Genomic DNA, 25,399 nt, shown 5'->3' on the forward strand with positions numbered 1-25,399 from the left:
CTGTCTTGAAAAAACAAAACAAAACAAAACAAAACAAGACAGGGATCGGGCAGTGGTGGCACACAGCCTTTAATCCTAGCACTTGGGAGGCAGAGGCAGGCGGATCTCTGTAGTTCGAGGCCAGCCTGGTTTATATAGTGAGTTCCAGGACAGCCAGGGCTACACAGAGAAATCCTGTCTCAAAAAAAAAAAAAAAATCAAAAAGTAAAAAAAGAAAGAGAGAGAGAGGGAGGGAGGGAGGGAGGGACAGAGAGAGAGAGAGAGAGAGAGAGAGAGAGAGAGAGAGAGAGAGAGAGAGAGAAAGGAAAGAGAAAGATGGGCTGGAGAGACAGCTCCTTGGTTGAGAGCACTGGCTGCTCTTGCAGAAGCCCCAAATTAAGCTCCCAAACCTACAAGGCAGCTGACAACCATTCATAGCTCCAGTTTCAGGGCATCCAAAATCCTCTTATGGACTGTGGGCACTAGGCACACATATGGTGCCCATAAACACATACAGGCCAAACACTCATACACATAAAAATAAAAATAAATTTTACAAAAAGGGAAAGATGTGGAAATCATTGTCAATGATTTTTTTTTTTTTTTTTTAAGAGAAACTTTTCAATAGAGGTTCTGAGATCTGGCTTAGAATTTAATTTACCACAGTTGTGTTTGGTAAAAGCTGTATTCTAGGCCTGAGAAAATGACAAAAGAGAGATTTCCTTTTGAATTTTCATGAGGTCTTCTCAAATAAGATATTAATCAATTATTTAATTCCAAATACCCACTGATTTTTACCTGTATTGGGTTCTCCTACAGGTCTGAGAATGTGCACTGAGTAAGACATGGAGAACAGTGTTAACTCTGGTGGGGGATGGGCTGGAGTGGAGAGGAGGGAGGGACGGGCACTCTGTCAATGGCTTACTCACAAATACGCATGCATATGCACATGTATGTACATGTACTAGGAAATAAGCATGTGTTAAAGGCATCTGAATGACCTCTGTTGGCATGGTGGCGTCCTGGCAGTCTTTACAGGCTTGATGGGCACTATTACAACTTGGCACATTAAAAAGGGGTTCTGGTAGACAACCCAGGATCCAAGTTTGAATCCTCAAAATCAAACTCTAGGATGAAGAGGTCAGGAAACAAAATGTCCTTGTAATGACAGCGTTGAATCAGCCACACCTGACCACAACAAAGTGATCAAGTCTACCTGCCATCCAAAAGCAAGAGAAAGCCTGTCTACATTAAGATAGCATCACCCAAGAGTCCCATGCCTGTGCTGCACAGTTTTATGTCACTGTAACACAAGACAGAACCTCACATGAGAAAATGTATCTTTAAGACTGGGCTGCAGGCAGCTCTGCAGGGCATTTTCTTAATTAGTGATCAATTTTTTAATTAGCATAAATGTGAGCGGTACCACCCCTGGGCAGGTGGTCCTGGGTTCTATAAGAAAGCAGGTGAGCCATGGTAAGCAAGTCAGTAAGCAGCTCCCCTCCGTGGCCTCTGCATCAGCTCCTGCCTCCAGGTTCCTGCCCTGTTTGAGATCATGTCCTGACTCCTTCAGTGAGGAACATTGATGGGGAAGTGTAAATAGACCCTTTCCTCCCCAAGTTGCTTTGGTCATGGTGTTTCATCACAGCAATAAAAACATTAACTAGGACACAGGTCATATGTAAATTTTTGGTAAAATGCCAAGAAATAATCCAGAAATAAAACCACAAACCGCATATTAGTGAAAGGGAGGTAAAAAATATTCCACTTATACTAGTACGGAAAAAGTTCCAAAACATTGCAACAAATGTAGCAGGAAAAAAAAAAAAAAAAAAACATATAAAACTTCTATACTAAACGTACCCAGAACATTATAGAGAAATTCAGAATGACCTAATAAAGAACAAAAGTCCACCTATTGATTTGACTTTTTATCTTATTTCTAGATTTGCCAAGTGTTTTCAGTGTACACTCACACACACACACACACACACACACACACACACACACACACACAAACATATACCTCAAACAAGCACCAATAAAGAGAGAACTGAAACCGGAAGGCATACTTTCAAACAACGCAATGTCACTTACTAGAAGTCAGTCCTCACACCACTCACAGAGAACAACCAAACCCGAAACACCACTAAATGTACAAGTTAATACTGTAAAATCTTCAAGGAAAGGAAAATACAGGTGAAAATCTTTTAACTTTGGAATAGACAGTGATTTTTTAATATGTTATTTATCTTTATTTTATGTGTATAAGTGCTTTGCCTACAGGTATGTGAGAAGGGGGCATCGGGTCACCTGGGACTGAAGTCCCAGAGGGCTGTGGGCCACCACTGAGCCATCTCTCCAGCTGTGGACAGGGGTTTCTAAGAGGACAAAAAGCACAACACAGAACTCTTCCAAGTACATTAGCATAGACATTCTGTGCCGTCAGAACACTCTGCATATTTAACTCAACTGAGATAATGAATGTTCTAGGACTGCAAAGGGATTGAACTAGAACTCAGGAGTGGAGATGCAGTGAAAAATCCCCTAGTATTTGACAGTTAAACACACTCTACACATACATCTTGAATTTAAAGAAAGAAAAATACATCACTGGACCCAGTGGTGGACGCCTTTAGTGCTAGCACTCAAGAGAAAGGCAGGTGGGGATCTCTGTGAGTTCTAGGCCAGGCAGGGCTACACAGTGAAACCTGTCTCAGAAACATATCACAATCTGTGGCACTCGGCTGAAGCATTGCTCAGGGAAAAGCTTTAGCTTTTAAATTCCATCTTGGAAAAAGGAAGGCTCTGTGTGTAAAATGCGTGGTGTGCAAATGTAAGTGCCTGAGTCTGAATCACCAGCACTCACGCTGTCTGGAGAGATGGCTCAGTGGTTAGAGCACTGGCTGCTGTCCTAGGAGGAACCAGGTTTGATTCTCACCACCCATACGGTGGGTCACAGACATCTGAGACTTCAGTTCCAAAGGATCTGATACCTTCTTCTCACCAGACACGATGGAACACACCTGTAACCCCAGCCTTAGAGGCCTAGGAAGATGGAGACAGGCAGATTTTAGGGGTTACTAGCCAGCCAGTCTACTTGAAAGTTCCAGATTCAGTGAGAGACCTTGTCTCAAAATACAAGGTGGTGGGCCTACAAGATGGCTCAGTGAGTAAAGGCACTGTTACCAAACTTGATGTCCTGAATTCAATCTCTGGGACTCACACTGTGGAAGGAGGGAATTGCCTCCCACAGACTGTCCCATGATATCCACCAACATGCCATGCCATGCATGCATGCACGTACACACTGAAAATAAATGTACTTTTAAAAGAATATAAGGTAGGCAGCAACAGAGGAAGATACTTGAGGTTGACCTTTGACCTCCAAAACCTTACCTACAGGAAGCATACTTGTAATAAAATGCAACACACACACACGGAAAGAAAGAAAGAAAGAAAGAAAGAAAGAAAGAAAGAAAGAAAGAAAGAAAGAAAGAAAGAAGACTCATAGGTTCATATCAACGATCTAAGAAATACAGGAACCATCCAAGCACTGGGAAGGCAGACAGGAAGAGAGCGCAAGGCTGCCAGTCTGGTCTACACAGATAATTCCAGCCAAGACTACAGAGCAAGACTATCTTAAAAAATAGAACAATGCTGGAGAGATGGCTCAGAGGTTAAGAGCACCGACTGCTCTTCCAGAGGTCCTGAGTTCAATTCCCAGCACCCACATGGTGGCTCACAACCATCTGTAATGAGATCTGGCGCCCTCTTCAGTGTATATAATCAATCAATCAATCAATCAATCAATCAATCAATCAATCTTTGGGGTTGCGGATTTAGCTCTGTGGTAGAGCACTTGCCTAGCAAGCGCAAGGCCGTGGGTTCAATCCTCAGCTCTGGAAAAAAAAAAAAGAACAAAACAAAAAAGCATAAAGTATGACAAAGGCAGAGTCTTTAAAGTCTGACTGAGTCTATATGAGCAGATTACACGCATACAGTTTATGATTCCTTACTAAAGACAGAAAGACAAATGGCAAGAACTTTAATTTATGAGATGTTTGTAGTTATGTGGTGATATTTTGTTAGTGATCTAACAAGCTTGCCCGAAGATCAGAGTGCAGAGCTAAGCCACTAGTCAGCCATAGAGGCCAGGCAGTGGTGGCACACACCTTTAATCCCAGCCCTCGGGAGGCAGAGGCAGGCGGATCTGAATTCGAGGCCAGCCTGGGCTACAGAGTGAGTTCCAGGACAGCCACAACTACACAGAGAAAGCCTATTTCTCAAAACACCAACAACAAACAGCGCACTGACTTGCCCCTCCAGGACATCTGCCTCTCTGACTACCTAGTCTCACTAAATTTAAACGTGTGCACTGTTCTGTTCCGTGCTTCATCCCTTTTCCTTTATGGATCTCCGTCTCAGCAACACCCGCAGTCTGTGAGTGCTCATCCAACAACTGTTGCAGGGTATTTTTTGAGATAGGCTTCACTAAGTTTCTCAGGCTTATCTGAACTGATTGGTTGGGATTGGCTGGAAACACTTGGTGACCCTCCTGCCTCAGCTACCTGAGTGCTGGAATTAGATGTGCACCACCATGCCCATTCATTGAGAAACTCCTCATGAACAATACCATTAGAATTCTGACAGTCCATCTACACAGTTTCTCTGGCTATGCCTAATCGTAAAGACACATAAATAAATACTCAGCATGTGTCTCGATTTGCACGGGGACATTCCTGGAGAATGCATTCCTTCCACCACTGACTGTGTAACTCACATACAGCGCCAGTAACAGCACTCTGGAATCTAAACCACACTGATCCTGAAGCCACCTCCTCATAAATCATTCTTGCCAGTGACTGAGCATAGTAGATAAGAAAGGTGCCTTTGAATCTCTGTGAGATGGGGGCTTTTCTGATGGGTGACTCTGCTTGGACAATTCCCAAAAGCCTTGTGAGAACTTCCCCAGACATACACAGCAGCCTAAAGTGCGTGTAGTCCATTCCCTTCATCCAAGGTCAAATCAGCACTGGAGCCCAAAAGCCCTCAGGGCTCTCTGGCTTCCTCCCCAAGTTCTCTCATATTTACTGTACATGTTTCCTACAATCAAATCTAATCCTGCATCTGCATCACAAGACTTAACTCTCTCAGCATGCTAGCTCTTTCCAGAGAAAGCGTTAAGAACGTCTAAGGATTAAGTGATTGCTCTGACCTTAAAATAGAAACTTAGAAAAGATTCCATTTTAATTAGAACATCTGCCTCCGGTTAAAAAATAATGCCATGGATGGTATGGCATATTAAGAATCTTTGATGCATCCTTTTTATTTTCCAACATGTCAAAAACTATTTTCTTCTTTTGACTAAATTTAATTTCAACTGACAATGCTGCTTCCGGCTCTATCCAGATGCCCCAATTTCCCCTTGCTGCTGCTTTGGACAACGCTATTCAGTACTTCACAAGGTTAGCTGAACTAGATTCACTATTCCAGGCAGAATAATGGCCTGGATTACTCAGAAAACGGCTCCAGAGGAGATAACTTTTAAGTGCTCTTGCTTGAAGGGACACATAACCAACAAAGGACCAAATACAGAACAGTGGAAACATTTTCTAAAGATGTCACTATTATGCTCTCTAATTCTTGACAGATATTTTAGAGAATGTCTTTTGATTGTGGTTTTTATGGAACTAGCCATTTTAAGTTAAGTGGTAAAGTGTAACAAATGTCCTATCTGCCGATACAGTAAGGCCAAACTCACAGCTGGTCAGTGAAAACTATCAGGATTTTAAAACAAGCTGTACACACCACAGACACTTTACCGGAAATGAATGCACAGGACGGAGAAGGCAGCTCAGTGGCTGAGCTCTGGGCACCATCCACGCACTTAGTTGTGCCTTCACTTATTTGTCTTTCACAAGATCAACCTTTCTTTAAAAATGAGGATTCACTAACCAGGGCCTCTTTTTTCTTGTAAGAATAAACATGTATACATCATGATTTCTAGCTCCAATTTCTCTAGTGTGAAGAAAGGGATCCAGACTTTGGTGAGTTCATCTGGGTATACTACTTTGTCACATCTCAGAACCTGTCTTCCCAGCGTTACACTGTTTTCCCTAAATTCAATAGCAGCTTTAAGTGCCCCTTCCCTAAGTATCTTTTCAAAGCATCCACATTGATGTTACTGGAAAGGATAACTTTTTTTGTATTTTACATATTGTTGGATTATACAGTATTCATTAATTTATGTCATCAAATTGATAAATACAAATGGGATGGGTATACTGAGAATAAACCCAATTTTGGAAGGTACAAACTTGAGACACAAGTAAGAACAATCTCTTGGGCATGTGCGTTCAGCTGACATGGGCAGCGAGGTCCCCAGAGGGCCCCTGGGGAGCTTGAAGCGGAGCTTAGTGAAGACCCTCTAGTCTGTGTATCTTGTTTGTTGCAGGCTTTAAGTGCCTCTTTTTGCCTTTATTTCCCTTCAGAACCTCCAAGGCTAGTGGGACCAAGGATTTTACCTCTTTCCCTTTACTGTTCACATTTCTAAGCTATCATTATTTTAAGTCTCACATGTTGACAATCTACCATTAATAAAGTAATGCTAAGATGTTAATCACCTCCTTTTATACAGTAATATGAAATCTTGTAATTATTTCATTAAGTATATGTATCATTAAATATAAATCCTATAAAATGGGGATAACAGATTTATTCTGTAAAAAGCTGGACAGTAAATATCTTAGGCTTACATGTCCACCTTACATCTTCTTTGTCTTGTCTCATACTTGCAGTTTGCTGACTCCTGCAGTGGGGGAGGTGTACCAGACAATACCAAACTTCTCCAGACATCTAAAGTGTAGAGCAACTAACATTTGTTTTCAAAGTGTTATAGTATGCCAGCCATATGCAGGTATGCTTTGTGTGGTTATCTGATCCAATTCACACAGCCTCTTATTTTATACTATTATTACTTTTACAAATTAAGAAATTGCGACAAGAGATTAAGTAATTTCTGCACTATTAATAAATGCTTACATCAGAATACAAATTCAGAAAGACCTAACTTACTAAGGCTCACCACTTCTGAAAAAGCTTTCAGCTAATGTACCCAAAGATGCACAGATAGTGGCCTGGTCCCTAGTAGTATGCTGACCCTGTGGTGCTGTGCAATTTATTAATCTTGAAGAAGGACTGGACAACATCACAATCCAACAATGAATCTCTAGCATTATACACTAAACACTGCTAGGAAGAAAATATAAGACCCTGAGTGTCATGAAACTAAAATTAGGAATCACTACCTCGCTTTTTCAATAAGGCAACAGAATCTTAATTATGTGACTCAGAAATAAACAATCTTTAAAAATGTAGCAATCAATTTATCTGACTAAACATTAAGGTCAGCAAGAGAGCGGCTGTAGTTTGGAGGTAGCTTCAAGGGGACAGGAGGAATATGAGCAAATAGAAATACTCAGTATGGAGATGTGATTCATCTGGTAATCAGTGAAATTGAGACAGGAAGCCGATGCTAAGGAGTTCCACAACAAGAAGCAGTATATTACTTAACACTGAATAGTGTCAGAAAGATAGAACATAACTAACAAATGAGACCCTAGAAAGCTACTAGACTTGTATTTTACATCACTTCCTACCCCTGAATAAAAAACCCTCTTCACTTCTGATTGCGGCAGAAGTATTGGGGATAAATGGGGACAGATAAAAAATATCGCCAGTCCACAAATGTGTGATTTCTGAGCTATCTGTCTCAAATATTTGAATATAAAAATATTTCTATGAACTAAATAGAAATGTTCAAATATGAGCTGGGAAGATAACATGATTCAGAATTTCTATCATAATATTCAAAACAAAGTAGGAAACAAGTCAGATTTTAAAACATATCCTTAGGAAGTTGCTTTTCTATTAATTCAAGTTTCCTTCTGTTAGGTGGACAAACTGTACCATAAATGAAAACCATATCATAAAGTTTATTTTCTAGGGTCTGGAGAGAGATCTCAGGGGTTAAGAGCACTTGTTGCTCTTCCAGAGGACCCAAGTTCAGTTCTTAGTGCCCACATGGTGGCTCACAGACCTAAGCTCCAGCTCCTGAATGACCTTAGTCCACCAGGCAGAGCACATGGGGACCACCTGCAAGCACTGGTGTCAAGCTGCAAATGGCCATGGGCATCCATAAGCAGGACTTTGGTGCCCATAAGGCCTCAAGAAAAAACTGGGTACAAAATGAAGTCAAATTTAAAAGTGTTGGCAAAAGACAGACAGACAACAGACACACAAGAATGCATGTGCACACACACACCATGGTTTAGGAAATGCATGCCTATGACATGGAAAGCATATTGCCTAATAATCTCTATTAAGTTCTGCATTTTGGCATAATAATGAATCCTCTGACTGAAATCCTCAGCCTCAAGAGAGAGTTCCTGTTTCCTCATGCCTTATATACCTTTCTGTGTCTTGCCATCTTACTTCCTCTCTCCGCCCAGCTACATCACTTCCTGTCTGTCTGCATAGACCTCCAGACCTCTACAGTTAACTAGTGTTGGGATTAAAAGCATGTGCCACCATGCTTGGCTCTGTTCCCAGCGTGGCCTGGAACTCACAGAGATCTGGATAAATCTCTGCCTCCCAAATGCTAGGATTAAAGGTGTATGCTATCACTGCCTGACCTCTATGTTTAATACAGTGGCTGGCTTTTCCCTTTGATCCCCAGGCAAGCTTTATTTGTTAGAGCACAAATAAAATACCACCACAGGAAACATCAAATTCTGAGTATCACTAGTTCATTCAAACTGGCGATTTAGAGTTAGGGCGTTGCTGCCAATTAACTGGCAAGTCAACAGGATTTCTGAGTTTGGTAGCTATTCCCGTATTCTAAAACGACTGCCACGGCCTACTGAGTCTTGAACATTGCTTCTTGGGCTGAGGTTGCTTAGTGAATAAAGTGTTTGCCATACAAGTATAAGGACTAAAGTTTCTGAACCCCAGAACCACAGCAAAAGCCAGGCAGCTGTAACTGCTGTCTCCAGTGCCAGCACTTCCGAGGGAGAGAGTGATCCCCGGAGACTAGCTACAACTGACAAGCTCTAGGTTCAGCCAGAAAACCACGACTCAGAGGAGAAAGTGATCAAGTGGACAGCTGATCTCCATGTGGGCTTCCACATGCATGTGTACACATGTGGAGTAAACACACAGACATGCGTACCCTAACATGTACAAACATGCATGCACACACACACACACACACATACACACACAACCTCGACAAAGTCTGCTTTGTTCTCAGTAGGAACACACAGAGGAACTTCTTATCAATCTTCCTGTTTGAAATGGAGGGAAGAACTGTCTTGGCCTCTCTGGCTTCTGGTTGATTCTAGCCCACAGTTGAGACCTGGCAATGTTTCTTTCCCTCCAGTCTCAACAGATAATCTGTATTTCTTGTTATTTTTTTCTTCTTTCAAGCAGATTTTAGCTACTTAACAATGAAAAACCCTGGCCAAAACAGAGAGCAGACTTTAATTTGAAACCTAAAAAGCCTGGACTATCTAAGCAGTCTAGTCTAACACATGAAGTTTTTTAAAAGTACAAGGAAACATCAGATCTCCTACCCAATGCTATTCATGAACATCCTCTATTTCGAATCACAGAACTTGAGCCAAAATGCATTCATATATGCTGTCCATGTAGAAATTATATTTATTACTATAAAGCCTATAAAATAAAAGCTACTTTTAAATACATTTTCTGTGACAGTAAATTTTAAACCTATTTTAGGCAGAATATTTTCTTCTGATTAAATCTTAGCTTCATGTGGATTTGAGCAGATTTACTCGGGCTGAAACCTGTACATGTGTGAGCCTGCAGGCACAAGGCCTGTGTGATGGCTGACCTCTCCTCGGCCAGAGTCTGACCCTGAGCAGCTAGTGTAGAGCCCTGTGGTCTACAGGAACTGTGGCTTGAAAACCCCTGAGGCAGGAAAGGACACCACTTTTCCCTGACCCAACACCACAACACCAATCAGTGTCTTTACCTGTGAGCTCTGAAACTCTTCCCATCAACACAAATATCGATGTCGGGACAATACTGTTTCACGTAAAGCTTCAATAAATCTTCTCCTAATTCAGATGCAGGTTCCAGGTCATAATTATCTTTAAAAGAGAAGGCAAAAAAATAGCTTCTTTACTATTATAAACATCACTAAATTTCATTTTCTAATGCTTGCAAGTAGTTTTCTTCACAATTATCTCAATTCAAAATAAAATAAAAAAATTTAAATTATTATATTTCCTACTTTGAAATATGTATTAATTAAATATAAATATACCTTAAATATAAACCTTAAAATATAGTTAGAGTCAAATATATTAATACTATATGACAAAAACGAATTTACTTCATGAATAATTGAATTAGCAAGAGCAATTTCTGCAGTATTGATGTTATTTTTTCATGCTCAGTTCCTGACCTAAGCTACAGAGTGGACACTGACTGGCCTCCAGAGGTCCATGTGTAAAAGGCCTGGCATACAGGATGGTTCTCATGGAGATACTGTGGTCACTGACCGGGTGGGAACAAGTGAGAGGTTCTCAAGTCACCTGAAATCAAGTGTTAGACCCTTGCTTCTCTTCCCTTTACCCATGTTGTTGTTGTTGTTTTTTTGAGACAGAATCTCATGTAGCCACACTGTCCTCTACCTACATAGGTAAGGATGATATTCAACTCATGTTTCTACGGCCTCTACCTTTGGTCTGCTGGGATTACAGGATTGCACCATGTCTCGTTTATGTGGCTCTGGGGGTCAAACCATCCCTCCATTCAGGCCATCCCTCCTTTTCCTCAACTGCTTCCCAGCTATGAGGTCAGCAGTCTGTTCTGCCAGGTGGGCTCTATCATTCAGTTCACTCTGTCTACCAGAGATACATAATAAGGATCTGGAACCCTGAAGCCATGAACCCAAGTAAACGGGGTGTGTGTGTGTGTGTGTGTGTGTGTGTGTGTGTGTGTGTGTGTGTGTGGTGGAATGCAGTGGCCACAGAAGCCATGAGAGGGCATTGGCTCACCAGGATCTGGAGTTACTGGTGGTTATGAGCCACAAGATATGTGTGCTGGTATTTATCTGCTGTAAGAGTTCCCTGGTAGAGTTTTTCGGGTCACTTATATATACTGTCATGTCATCTGCCAATAATGATACTTTGATTTCTTCCTTTCCAATTTGTATCCCCTTGATTTCCTTTTGTTGTCTTATTGTTCTAGCCAGAATTTCAAGTACAATGTTGAATAGATATGGAGAGAGTGGGCAGCCTTGTCTTGTTCCTGATTTTAGTAAAATTACTTTGAGTTTCTCTCCACTTAATTTGATGTTGGCAATCAGCTTGCTGAAGATTGCTTTTATTATGTTTAGGTGTGTCCCTTGTGTCCCTGATCTCTCTAGGACTTTCATCATGAAGGGACATTGGATTTTGTCAAAGACTTTTTCAGCATCTAAGGAGATGGTCATATGGTTTTGTTGTTTCAGTTTGCTTATATGGTGGATTACACTGCAGATTTTCATATGTTGGACCATCTGTACCTACTTGGTCATGGTGGATGATCTTTTCAATGTGTTCTTAGATTCGGTTTGCCAGTATTTTATTCAATATTTTTGCATCAATGTTCATGAGTGAAATTAGTCTGTAATTCTCTTTGTTGAGTTTTTGTGTGGTGTGGGTAATTAGGGTGACTATGGCCTCACAGAAAGAATTTGGCAATGTTCCTTTTGTTTCTATTTTGTGGAATAATTTGAAAAGTATTGGTATTAGCTCTTCTTTGAAAGTCTGGCAGAATTCTGTGTTAAAACTGTCTTGCCCTGGGCCAGATGGAAAGATCTCCCATACTCATGGATCAGTAAGATTAACATACTAAAATTATCCATCTTACCAAAAGCAATCTACAGATTCAATAAAATCCCCATCAAAATCCCAACCCAATTCTTTATAGCATCGAAAGAAGGAAAAACAAAAAATCCAGTATATCTAAAACAATCCTGTACAATAAAAGAACTTCAGAGGTATCACCATCCTTGATTTCAAAATGTACTACAGAATTACAATAATTAAAACCTCCAGGTATTGGCAAAAAAACAGATAGGTGGACAATGGGATCAAATTGAAGACTTGAATGTAAATCCACACACCTATGGACACCTGATTTTTGACAAAGAAGCCAAAATTGTACAATAGAAAAAAGAGGCATCTTTAACAAATTGAGCTGGTCTAACTGGATGTCAGCACGTAGAAGAATGTAAATAAATCCATATCTATCACCCTGTACAAAACTCAAGTCCAAGTGCATCAAAGACCTCAATATAAATCTAGATACACTGAACATGATAGAAGAGAAAGTGGGAAATAATCTTGAATGCATTGACACAGGAGACAACTTCCTGAACAGAACACCAATAGCACAGGCACTAAGATAAACAATTAATAAATGGGACCTCATGAAAAGTTTCTGTAAGGCAAAGGACACCACCAATAGGACAAAACAACAGCCTACAAAATGGGAAAAGTTCTTCACCAACCCTACCTCCAACAGAGGGCTCATTTCCAAATTATATAAAGAACTCAAGAAACTAGTTATCAACAAACCAAATAATCAAATTAAAAAATGGGGTACAAACCTAAATAGAGAATTCTCAACAGAAGAATCTCCAAAGGACGAGAAACACTTAAGGAGATGCTGAATATTCTTAGTCATCAGGGAAATACGAACCAAAATGACTCTGAGATACCATTTTACACTTCAGAATGGCTAAAATAAAAAACACAAGCAACAGCTCATGCTGGAGAAGATGTGGAACAAGTGGAACACTCCTCCATTGTTGGTGGGAGTGCAAACTTGCACAGCCACTTTGGAAGTCAGTGTGATGGTTCCTCAGAAAATTAGGAATCAACCTACCTCAAGACCCAGCTATACTGCTCTTGGGCATATACCCAAAGGATGCTCAGTCATACCAAAAGGACCTTGCTCAACTATGTTCATAGCAGATTTATTTGTAATAGCCAGAACTTGGAAACAACCTAGATGTGCCTCAACCGAGGAATGGATAAAGAAAATATGGTACATGCACAACGGAGTACTACTCAGCTGTTAAAAACAAGGATGTCAGGAAATTTAAGACAAACTGATGGAAATAGAAAAAAAAAAATCATCCTAAGTGAGGTAACCCAGACTGAGAAAGACAAACATTGTATATACTCACTCATAAGTGGATATTAGCTGTAAAATAAAGGATAACTATGTTACAATCCACAACCCCAGAGAGGCTAGGTAACAAGGAAGGTTGATGGGGAGACACCCAGATCTCCCTGGGAAGGGAAAATAGAGATTTCATGAGTGTACTAAGGGCAGGTTGGAATGGGAACATGAGCAACCAGGTTGGGCAGGGGTTGGAGGAGGAGAGTACTACCGGAAAGGGAGCGCATTTCAGGGTGAGGTTAAAAACTGGGGCAAGGGAATCTCCCAGGAATCTACAAGGAAGACCCTATCTTAGACTCCTAACAACAGCAGATACATAGCTTGAACTGGACATCATCTATGGTCAGATTGGCACCTAGCCCAATTGTCATCAGAGAGGCATCATCCAGCAACTGATGGAAACAGATACACACCCACAGCCAAACACTAGGCAGAGGTAGGGGATTTGTCAAGTACTAAGCAACAGTCTGGATCCACACAGTGAAGGGGCCTCCAGTCACTCTGCAGACCCTCAGTATCTCCAGCATTCATCTGCACCCTGCTCACTTCACCTCCCATCAGCGCACTGTTTAGTTAAGGCTAGCATATTTACATATGAACTAAACATGTACTGACTCTTTTCCTTTCAGTATTCCCTAAAAAACACAGTTTAATAACCATTTACACTGTATTAGGAATTCTCAGTACTCTAGAAGTGTGAACACACAGGAGGATGTAAATAGATTATACACAAGTCTACACATGTAGGGCATGTAAGCATCTACAGATTTTGGTATCCTGGGTAAGAGAAGGTCCTGGGACCAGCCCTCTGTGAATGACAAGACATTAGTCTCAAGCCTTTCACTTGTCTTTAACTATTCTACCTTGTACAATCACAAAGTTATCCTTCCCAGACAACTCTCTAACTCCAGTCTCTACCTGCATCCCTGTGCACAGGCCCACACAGGCCTGTAATTCCTGCTAAAGGCAGGAAGACGGCAAGTATAAGGCCTATACGGGCTTTGGGGTGAGTTCAAGGACAGCTTAAGCAACTTAGTGAGCCATTGACTCAAAAGCGTAACAAGGCTGGGGATATAGCTCAGGGTTGGACTTGCCAAGCAGTGTAAACTCGCTTTGATCCCTAGAACAAAACAAAGCAAAAGACATTACCTCCAGCATGCAACTTTCTCTGGAAGTGTAAGTTCTGGTTACACATGCTCTATTTGTATGCTCTGAGCAACCTGCACCTCATTCCACTGGCTCTACCTACTAGGCTCAGGGCCGGAACACTGTTTTACTTTTGTATGTTTACATGTACACAAAGTAGGTACGCAATGAAAAGATGTGGCAGATGACCAGAATGACAACCCAGGCATTAAGAGACAGACTAAAGATGCAGAGGTGGCAGGGCACATTTCTTTGGGGAAAATATCAAGTAATTAACAGGACTCTAACTCAGTGTAGAAGGAGATTATAGGGTTTTCCCTGGCGTAATGGAGAAAGGGATCGAGGGGTAAATGAACCTTGGCAGAGCTCCAGACTAGTGGCTTTGTCCCTAATAATCTCTAGGTATAAAACAATAATATCAGTTGGTCTGTAAGCAGTTCTTAGGGTTTTGAGAGTCTAAATGAAATTAAACATATAAATGGGCCTCCTTCAAAATTGAGAATATTCATTTATTCATAATTAGGTATGGTGAATGTAGTAAGGAAGAATTCTAACCAAGAGTCAATCAGTTTGGTTGTTATTCCTCACAAAACACTAGTAATAAGATACTGCACGATCATTTCATTTACAGTAAATTCTTAGCATTTCTTAATTTGTTGTTGTTGTTTCATAGTGCAATTTCACTGCACAGGCAAGGTAACATGAGGCCTCTCTAGTGTCTCATGGATTTGATGGCAACTACCTGGCACTAAGGTGCTCCATGAACAATATAAAGTCTACTCTATGATCCAAACTCCTCATGGATTCCTGTTGAAATGTTTGCCTATCTAATTAATCTCTTTTCCATCAATTAATAATTAACTCTCAATCTGCAAGAATTCTGACATCTATTTCCACAAGAACAGTTACTCATTTTCAAGATGCAATACCATATGCACTGTAGTATTCACGCACAGTGAGCATTAGGCATAACTCACTTGTGTGTTTCTTAAGCACTTAACACATAAAACTACTATTTTTATTAGGTCATAATCTTTTTTGAAATGCCTCATGACAAAGTTTTCATGCTATGGCAACTTTTATGTTCCCTGGTAGTTTAAGGAATACATATGCTGTGTTAGAACTAGCTCTCAGCTAAAACTTCTCTTCTTATTGGAACAGACTAGAATGAGAAGCAGTAACACCGAGGCTGAAGTAGCTGGAAAGAAAATGTGGAATTATATGTAAATATATTTGTCTCCAATGACTTGGAGAAATGATAAAGGTTAAATCAACAACAACCAAATCTGGGAGAGCAGCTTTACAAGCATGCTTTTCTCTACTACATCAGAATATAATTAAATCTGTGGCTATAAAGTTTTAAAAAATCCAGCAAAATATCTCACCACTGGAAATAAAACTGCCGCCTCCAACAGTAATATCCTTTGGAATTTCACACTTCCCAAGAAAACAAGTGGACGAATCTCCACAGTCCTGAAAGCTAACGTCGGGCTTCATTTCTGGCATTACACTTTCCGCTTTCATTTTTTTAAGAATTTCTTCTTCATAGTTTTTTATGCTTTTATTTGACGAATATACAACCCTAAAAGACAAAATATAAAATATTAATTAAAATAAAAGTGATTTTTTTATTTGTCTTTTTGTTTGAGACAGGGTCTCTTATATCCAAGGCTGGTTGTGAACTCGCTATGTAGTAGAGGGTGACCTTTGAACTTCTGATTGCTCATGTGCTGCGGTTATAGGCATGTATCATCACATCTAGATTATGTGGTGTTGAAGATGTGGTACAGCATTTGCCTAACATGCTTGAGGCCAAACAAACAAACAAACAAAAAAACTGAGGACTAGATGGCTTCATTGGTAAATTTTACCAAATTCTTAAAGATTATCACTAATCTTTTACAATTTTTTTTTCCCAAAAAGTAGAAAAGAAATAGGTCCCAACTCATTCTCTACAGCCAGTATGACTGGTATAAACGAAGACAAAGGTATCGTAGGGAAAAAAAAACAGGCCACTGTTCATTATTAATAAAAGAAAAACAGGCCACACTTAAAAAAGCTGAGCATGGCTGCATACTCCTATAACCAACGGTGGGGGTGGAAACAGGTGCATCCTGGGAATTTGCTATCCAGCCAGCTTAGCCAAAATGGCAAGTTTCTTATTTGGTAAGAATCTTTGTCTCAGGTAAGTGGAGTGCTAGAGGAAAACACTTGATGCCCTCCCCTGGCCCCTGTAGGCAAGGCACAGGTGTATGCACCCGCACAGGGCCGTATGGGAAGCAAGAGCTGGTCAGGTAGGAGAAGGCACAGACAAAAGCATTACCTGTGGCTTCGGTGGGAGGGAAGAGCAAGATGAGGTGGTAACTAACAGGATTAGGATTCGGTGCTTTGGATAATGTAGGCAGGCACATGAGTGAGGGCTACTCCCTTGCCATCCGCACCTGGCCTGGGGTGTGCAGGAGAGGGGAATGTTAAAATGTAAGAACCAGATGGAAACGAGAAGGTATGTTGGTATGTGTAGTGGTATTGTATTCCCCAAAATATTGTGTGTTCCCCGAAATAAACAAATCTGGGTTCAGAGAACAGACAGCCACTAGAACAAAGCCAAAAATGGTGGCTAGAAAATGGGAAGAGTAAGCTATAGCATTAGTTGGGCGGTGGTGGTACATGCCTTTAATCCCAGCACTTGGGAGGCAGAGCTATCGGATCTCTGAGTTCAAGGCCACATTAGAAACAGCTAAGCATGGTGACCCATGCCTTTAATTCCAGAAACCTAACCTTTAATCCCAGGGAGTGGGGGCAAAAAAAAAAAAAAAAGAAAGGTATATAAGGCGTGAGGACCAGGAACTAGTAAAATAAGCATGAGTTAGTTAAGCGTTTGTTGGTTAAGCGTTTAGGCTTTGGAGCAACACAGTCAGCTGAGATTCATGTGGAGGAGGACTCAGAAGCTTCCAGCCTGAGGAAAAAGGATCACCTGAGGAACTAGCAAGGTGAGATAGCTGTGGCTTGTTCTGTGTCTCTGATCTTCCAGCATTCACCCCAATAACTGGCCTCAGGTTTGATTTTATTAACAAGTACCTTTAAGATTTATACGAACTGTAAGATTCCTGCTACAGGTGTGTACAGGGACTCGTGGTTGGCTGGTTTGCAAATCAAAGGTGTGTTCACAGGCAACTCATTTGCTGCACCTAGGAATTAACTAACCCTGGAAGGGGCAGTCTCTCCTCTGATGTAGCCAGAAACTCAGTGAGGCTCCAGATACCAGAGCATCAAGACTACACGCTAAATGTTGCAATCTCAGAAATAATTTTTTAAAGGATACATGGCTATAGCTAAGTGGCATCTGCTGTAACCTCAGACAAGAGGATGATCACCTGAGCCTAAGAACTCAAGGACAGACTAGGCAACACAGTGAGATCGCCTCTCAGTAAGTAAATAAATAGATGAGTTAAAATACATACACAGCTGGAACATGTACCTGAGTGGGAGAATGTGAGCTTCCATGAACCAAGCCCTGGGTTAAATACTTCCCCACAAATGCAGACAACACAGCTAATACAACAAGGAGAGTCGACCCTCCCCACTTCTAGTTGGAAGCCGAGAGGAAGTGGGAACCTCCGTGCTGTGTCTGGTGTGAACTGACTGACACTTTGCTACTGTTCTGTTACTGATGTTAGACTGAAAATACTAAGGTCCTCTTTCTTTCTCTTCCACGTGCATATGCACTTTCACAATAAACACAATGTTAAAACCTCCTGGAAAATCACAGGTATTTTACGATCTTCGTTGTAATCTTGAGGTCATAAAACAAGCACTGCTTTCAAATGACACCTGAGTCACACACGGTTTCAACTGTTTATACTCTTAACTCGAGTGCATGCTAAATACTTACTGCAGGGTAAGTAGCAACATAAAGGAGTTTCAGGGGCTTCATGGATCAGAAGAAAGGATATAAAGTGAAGCAACTTAAAAATGATTGAATTTCATATAGCAAAATTTCAAAATTCTATTTTATCAAAAGTTTTATTTTAAAAAAGTCTAAATCAGACAAGGCATGGTCGTGCATGTCTTTAATATCAGCATGCAGGAGGTAGAGACAGACAGATCTCTGTGAGTTTAAGTCCAGCCTGGTCTATAGCTAGTTCCAGGACAGCCAGGGCTACAGGGTGAGAGCCTGTCGAAAGAAATAAGAGAGAGAGAGAAAAGAAAATCTAAGCCAGTATTATAATACGCCCTTTATGCTTTATGAATGACAAACTTCAATGTAATCTGCTAAAAATCGGGGGGGGGGGGGACGACGACATATAAGCACTTTCTATATGCAAAGCACCGGCTGAGGTGTCACTTGTGAAGTGACATCTGTCAGACAACCCAATTCCAAGGAGCTTCCGTGACCAGGGACACACCATGACTACTCAAGGAGAATAGAGTGTGACTAGCACCTAGCAGGCAGCCCGTGAAAGGGAGTAAAGTGCAGAGCCAGCTCCTCTAACTTCCTCCTTCTGAGGAAACTGAAGCTGACAGGAGGCACACAGCAGCAGAAGGCTGAGCCCTCCTCACTCCCCCGTGCTGCCACGGAGCCAATCTTTTCTTGCCATTCACTATTTATTTACTTAGACACAGGTTTCCCATGTAGACCAGGCTGGCCTCAAACTCACGAGACCCACTTGCCTCTGCTTCTAAAGTGCAGGGATTGAAGTTTTAAAAAAGGATTAAATGTGCCACCTCGGCTTGCCTCTTCCCTATCACTTCAAATATATATACTGATTTATATTATGTGTATGAATGTTTGGCTTGCATGTGTGTCCGCACCCCATGTGTGTGCTGGTGCCTACAGAGGTCAGAAGAGAGTGTTGGGTACCCTGGAACCAGAGTGAGGATGGCTGTGAGCTGCCATGTGGATGCCTGGAATGGAACCCAGGTCCGCTGTAAGAGCAACAAGTGCTCTAAACCAGTGAACCATCTCTCCAGCCCCCTTACCTGTCACTTTTAATGATGGCAAATACAGGTTAAAAACAATGCAATGTCTCGTTTCCCTATTGCTGAGATGACAGGCGCACACACAACATCTGGCTGTGGATCAGCCTTGAGTTTGCCTTTGCCAATACTAAGTCTGAATATTAATATTTTTTTTTTGATTTTTTGGAGACAGGGTTTTTCTGTGTGAGTCTTAGCTGTCCTGAAACTCGTTTTGTACACCAGGCTGGCCTTGAACTCACAGAGATCCTCCTGGCTCTGCCTCTCGAGTGCTGGGATTAAAGGTGTGCGCCACCACTGTCCGACAACACAATAATTTAAATGAATGGGTTTTTCTTAGATTATGAACAAGGAAAATATGCACACGTTTTCTAAGAGCCAACTCTTCACCAGATTCAAATGTAAGAGGAAAGTAAATGAGGCACTTACTGTAAAAAGGTCCTGAATTCTGAAGCTTCAACATTGTCCACAGCAACCAGATCATTTGTTAGGCCCCTCGACGTCTGTCCAATGACGTGGAAATGAAAGCCAGGAGCTCTGGCTAACAAGACTGCCCTGTGGGCTTTGAACAAAGAACCACCAACAGAAAGAACAGTGTCTGTGTGGATTTCTTCCCTTAAGAGCCTGTTGGGGAAAAGGGTTATAGTTGGATTAGTGATGCTTACAATAGGTAACAGGTTTTGAAACAACCTACATACTTAGAAATAGATAAGTAACAAAATAATAGAGGCCAAGTGAGATGGCTCAGAGGGAAAAGGTGCTCATCATGTGAGGCTGGTGATTCAACTTCCTGGAACCCACATAAAGGTAGGAGAAACCAACTTAACAGAAATAATTTATAGAAAAACTGGGTTTGTTTAAGTTCATCTTAAAGAACACTACACTTAATATTGGTTTTGACTCTGATTTTCTAAAAACCTATAGCCAAAACAAAGAGGATTTCACTAAAAGATAAAAAAATATTTTCTTAATTCTACTAATAAATCTTATCTCCTGCTACTGTCCTGGCTAGTTTTATGTCAACTTGACATAAGCTAAAGTCATCTAAAAGAAGAAACCTCAGTTGAGAAGATCCATCTGAGAGGCATTTTCTTAATTAAAGATTGATGGGGGAGGGACCAGCCCATGGTGAGTGATGTCATCCATACCTGGGCTGGTGGTCCTGGGTTCTCTAAGAAATCAGGCTGAGCAAGCCATAGGGAACAAGCCAGTAGGCAGCACCCCTCCATGGCCTCTGCATCAGCTCCTGCCTTCAGGTTCCTGTCTTATTTGAGTTCCTGTTCTAACTTCCTTCAGTGAGACTACAATGTGGAAGTGTAAGCTGAATAAACCTTTTCCTCCCTAACTTGCTTTGGTCATAGTGTTTCAATGCAGTAATAAAATTCTAAAAAAGACAGCTACTTACATTGATTTTCCTTTAAAATGTACCTTCTTGAGTTTTATAATGGAAACACAGGACAGAAAGTTAACTTAGCTTCTAACTATTAATGAATCAATTGTTCAAAAATCATACTAAAATGGAACCAAAAATGTATAAAGTCAACACCAAGAAACAAGACATAACAGCAGACAATTCAGGTTAGAAACTATTACACTTTTGTTAATTACCAAGTCTGAAATGCAGCCTTGGATGTCAAGAATGTGACATTTATGCCCTTTCCCATCCCCACTACAGAATTAATCATGCTCTAATTATTACTCAGGAGATAAACCCACTTGAATCTCTAGTGTGCATATGTAGTTATGGCAAAGCCCACTGATTTCTTGTATACATAAACTGAAAAACAGAAAATAGCAGAAAATTTTATAATCTATTCATTTGCCTCTTTTTTTTTTTTTTTTTACTACATTTTCTGCTCTCTACATACATAAAATACTTTGTTTTACTATGCCAAATCACTGATATCATCAAGGTATGGATTCTCAGAGGACTTCTGTATTGCAGGATATAATTGGCAATCACACCCATGCACCACAGGAGGATCATGTTCTGGGTAAAGATATCCATTATAGTGAAAGCTTGGAAAGCAGCCAATGACACTCAAGGTCCCCTAAGACCAGGCTAATGGCTCCTTCCCCAATCCCATTACACCAGGTCTATGCCTCTATTACAGCTCTTCTGTCATTGCATCATTATTATTTTTATGCATCTCTCCCCACTAGATAATGAATTCCCAAAGGGCAAGAACTGTATGTCATTAGTCCACAGAACGAGCTTGGTATTTGCTTGTCCACAGATCCCATTTTACTAAAGAAAATAAATGCCTCAGAGCACAGACGCTTTGGAAACTTTGCAAACATGTTTTAACTTGGTCAGTTTTTTTCCCCACAGATTATTTTCGAAAGTAACTAACTTAAAGTTATACAGAGTGTGTTGTGCTGAGCACCACTGCTGGCCACATGGATATACAGACTTCCTACTCTAGAGGCCCACACTGAACCAAGTCTTCTCATGTGGCAAGTTCCCAGGAGATGTAGAGTCTGATCATTAGGTAACTTTAGAGAAGAACCCTCTTATCCTCACAAATACCTTACCACCCCACTCCACAGTGCACAGCACCAAACCTGGATATGTTCTCCAGACATACATACCTGCTGTAAAGTTTGATTTATGCATTAGGCATATTACTTACTGATAAAATGATATACTACAATCAAATTTATTCAACATTTAACAACAACAACAAATGTGGTTTTTTTTCAAATTTTATCTGAAAATTCAAATTATACACTAAATTTGTTCCTTTCTCCCTCCCAGCTTCCCTAATGACCCTACCCCCTCTAACATTACAAAGGAAGCAACATCAGTAAACATCTGTAAAACTGAGCACTTACTGGCTCACCCAGAACTAAAAGCTAGAGGAAAAGCAGACTGGAACACATGCCCAGCTTATTTCCACCTTTCTCTTTGCTATCTACTGTTGCGACCAGCCACCGTCTATTTTATATTGCTGTGACAGTAAACCATAGACAAGACATTTACAACAAGTTTATTGGCTCATAGTTCCAGAGCCTAGCAACTTCTGATCTCAAGATACTAATATCTGGTAAGGGCCTCCATGCTTCATCATCACAAGGTGGAAGGCAAGAGGGCAAGCGAGACCAATCGAGGGCCAATGTAGCAGGAGTTTCCTGGTCCTGCCTGGCCGCAGGCAGGACAAATCTCACTCACCCACCAGACCCACAGCTGCTTAGACCCAACCGAGTAAACACACAGAGACTTGTATTGCTGACAAACTGTATGGCCGTGGCAGGCTTCTTGCTATCTAGTTCTTCTATCTTAAATCAACCCATTTCTATTAATCTATACTTTGCCACGTGGCTTGTGGCTTACTGGTACCTTACATCTCTCTTGTCATGGCAGCAGCTGGTAGTGTCTCTCTGCCTCAGCCTTCCACTTCCCAGAATTCTCTTCTCTGCTTGTCCAACCTATACTTCCTGCCTGGCTACTGGCCCATCAGTGTTTTATTTATTAACCAATCAGAGCAAAACATTTGACATACAGACCATCCCACAGTAGGCCAAAGTGGGTGCACCCATCCACATGGGTCAAGGTTGATGTCAAGTCTCTTCCTCAATGGTTCTCTACACTTTGAGACAGATGGTCCACTGAACCAGAAGCTGGCTCACTGGTTAGGCTGGCTGGCCAATAAGCCCCCAAAAACCTCCTGTCTGCCTTCCAGGTACTGAGATTACAGTGTATGATTTTTACATGTCCAGCATTTTTTTGTAGGTTCTGGGGTACTGTTTGAACTGCACACACTTTACTGGTTGAACTGTCTCCTTAGCCCCAAATTCACTCTTTAATAAGGGACCCAGTTTCACCCCCAAGAGTGGAACCTTCAAGGCCTAATCACAATTTAAGGACCTACTGCTCCAATGATAGTTAGATTTCAACTTGTATTTTGGAGAGGACAAATACTTAAATCAGAGCATAACCTATATAAAGCATTTCAGACTTCTATTAAAGTTTAGTTACCACTAAACATTTTGTAAGTATGAACTGTGTAACAAGAACATAAAGACAACTAAAAGACTAAAACATAGTGCTTACTCGGTGGAGTTTCACAAGTATAGAAGAGAAAACCAGGTCTGGAAATTAAAAGAGCACAACACATCCAACAACAGGCACACTCCCTGACCCCACCCCATCCGCCCTGACAAGACACCACCACACAAGACCGCAAGAGGTACGTTTATTAACTGTGATTGTTAAAGACTTTGTAAGAGTTGGTTAGAAAAACAAAGCGGAGGGGGGTTTCTGGCTTTGTTCCTTACAACGGAAGTACAAATGATCCATAGGGTGCTTTGGGGTGGTACACAGCAAGGGGCTTTTAAAGGCAAAAACCACACCCTGGAGTTTCACTCTGCAGCTGCAGACATGAAGGAGAAGAAGAGGAGAGGAATTTTACAGACCCCACTACTGGAGGAGAGTCAACAGCCTGAAACACAGGAAATCCGTCTTTTAGCGGTCAGTCATTAGTTGGGCAGAGCAGGACTTGAATTGAGAACTCCAACTCCTTTACAGTACAAACATGACCCCAGGAGGCCCAGCCAGGTGAGGGCCAGTGATGACAGAGGATGAAATTTAAATACATGTAGGTAATAATTGGACACAGAAGTGACAGTGAAAAACCTTTGATTTGGATAACTGGATGCCAGTGATGCCACCAATCTTTAATCTGTAGCTTCTAGCCCCGTTTCTCTTCAGATGTATTTCTAGTTGTCTTCCTGAATTTTCATTATATAGTCAGTCGTCCTAAGGTCTGGAGCCTCTGCCTACTGTCTTCGTTCCCAGCCGGCCCACATGTGTTCAGTCAAGAACCCCGGTAACTTTTCCATTCCCACTATCAGTATGGCATCCTCAACTACCATAAAATCGCGTAGCTGACTTGTTTATGACTTCTCTTTTCTCAAAGTCAAGATCTAGATGTTAATTCTGATTTTTTTAGAAACACCAATAGCACTACAAACTACCTGCAGAATCCACCCCAAACATTTAAGTAGAGAAAGGAAGCTATTTTCTACAGTTTTAGTCTGTTCATCCTCGAATGCTGCTGTGTTGTCTGCCATGACCACAAACCTCTTCCAGATAAAACAGTTGGTCTTAGTGAGAGTTACTATTGCTGTGAGGAAACACCATGACCAAAGCAACCTGGGGAGGAAAGGGTTTGTTTGGCTTCCACATCCACAGCATTGTCCATCACTGAAAGGAGGACAGGAACTCAAACAGGGCAGGAACCTGAGGCAGGAGCTGATGCAGAAGCCTTGGAGGGGTGCTGCTTCCTGTGTTGCTCAGTCTGCTTACCATGGGCTGGGCCCTCCCCCATCAATCTCTAAATAAGAAAATGCCTAGCATGGATCCTATGGAGGCATCTTCTCAATTGAGGTTTCTTTCTTTCAGATGACTCTAGCTTGTGTCAAGCTGACATAAAACTAGCCAGGACACAGTCAAATCTACTTATATGACCCTGGTTTTTGCCATATATTCCAATACCTTTATCTCATCTGAACTGGACTGCATACTGAGACGTTAGCTTAACATGTTATTTAAGCAAGCTAACTTCTGCAAGATAGTCTATGATAATTTGGGGACCAAGTGGTAGCCCTGTAAGAGTGCATACCCTTCCTTCCTCCAGAGAAGGAGTCTAATGAAGCCCAGCCCTCAACGCAGCTACTTGCAACATGATGGCAGTGTGACGGGGCAAGACACCACAGGGCTTCCTCCATCTTGTATCCTTGCTGAAGCCATTTCGGGTTCAACTAGGATTTGATCTCCTTGGTAGAAAATCACATGAAAAATTACCCAGCTCTAGTGTAGGAACCTGAAGTCAAGGTGCCTCAGGTAACATCGCTTCTGTTAAACTGTGCAAACCTCCCCCTGCAGCTAACCTCTTAAGTTCTGTGTAGTGACTGCTTGTGGGGAAACTCCACCTGTAACTGCAGGTTTTCGCCTTTAAGAGCCCCTTGCTCTAAATGCTCGGGACTACACTTAGATCCCTGAATACCTAAGTGTAGTCCCAGCTTCAGGAAT

At 41.4% G+C, this 25,399-nt stretch overlaps 1 protein-coding gene across 2 annotated transcripts in view; it reads right to left on the reverse strand.

The window, feature by feature from the left end:
- Btbd8 (BTB domain containing 8) overlaps nt 1-25,399 on the reverse strand; it is a 65,301-nt gene that overhangs the window by 38,311 nt on the left and 1,591 nt on the right. The window contains exons 2-4 of one of the 2 annotated variants that reach the window (XM_036200612.1): nt 19,795-19,989; nt 15,774-15,970; nt 10,037-10,154 (exon numbers count right to left, since the gene is read on the reverse strand). In XM_036200612.1, coding sequence (XP_036056505.1) covers nt 10,037-10,154; nt 15,774-15,970; nt 19,795-19,989 — 510 coding nt within the window. Of the gene's footprint in view, nt 1-10,036; nt 10,155-15,773; nt 15,971-19,794; nt 19,990-25,399 lie in introns of those variants that run through there. The other variant, XM_036200613.1, reaches the window with a different exon arrangement.

The sequence above is a fragment of the Onychomys torridus genome, chromosome 10 (assembly GCF_903995425.1).
Source record: "Onychomys torridus chromosome 10, mOncTor1.1, whole genome shotgun sequence".
Classification (NCBI taxonomy): domain Eukaryota; kingdom Metazoa; phylum Chordata; class Mammalia; order Rodentia; family Cricetidae; genus Onychomys; species Onychomys torridus.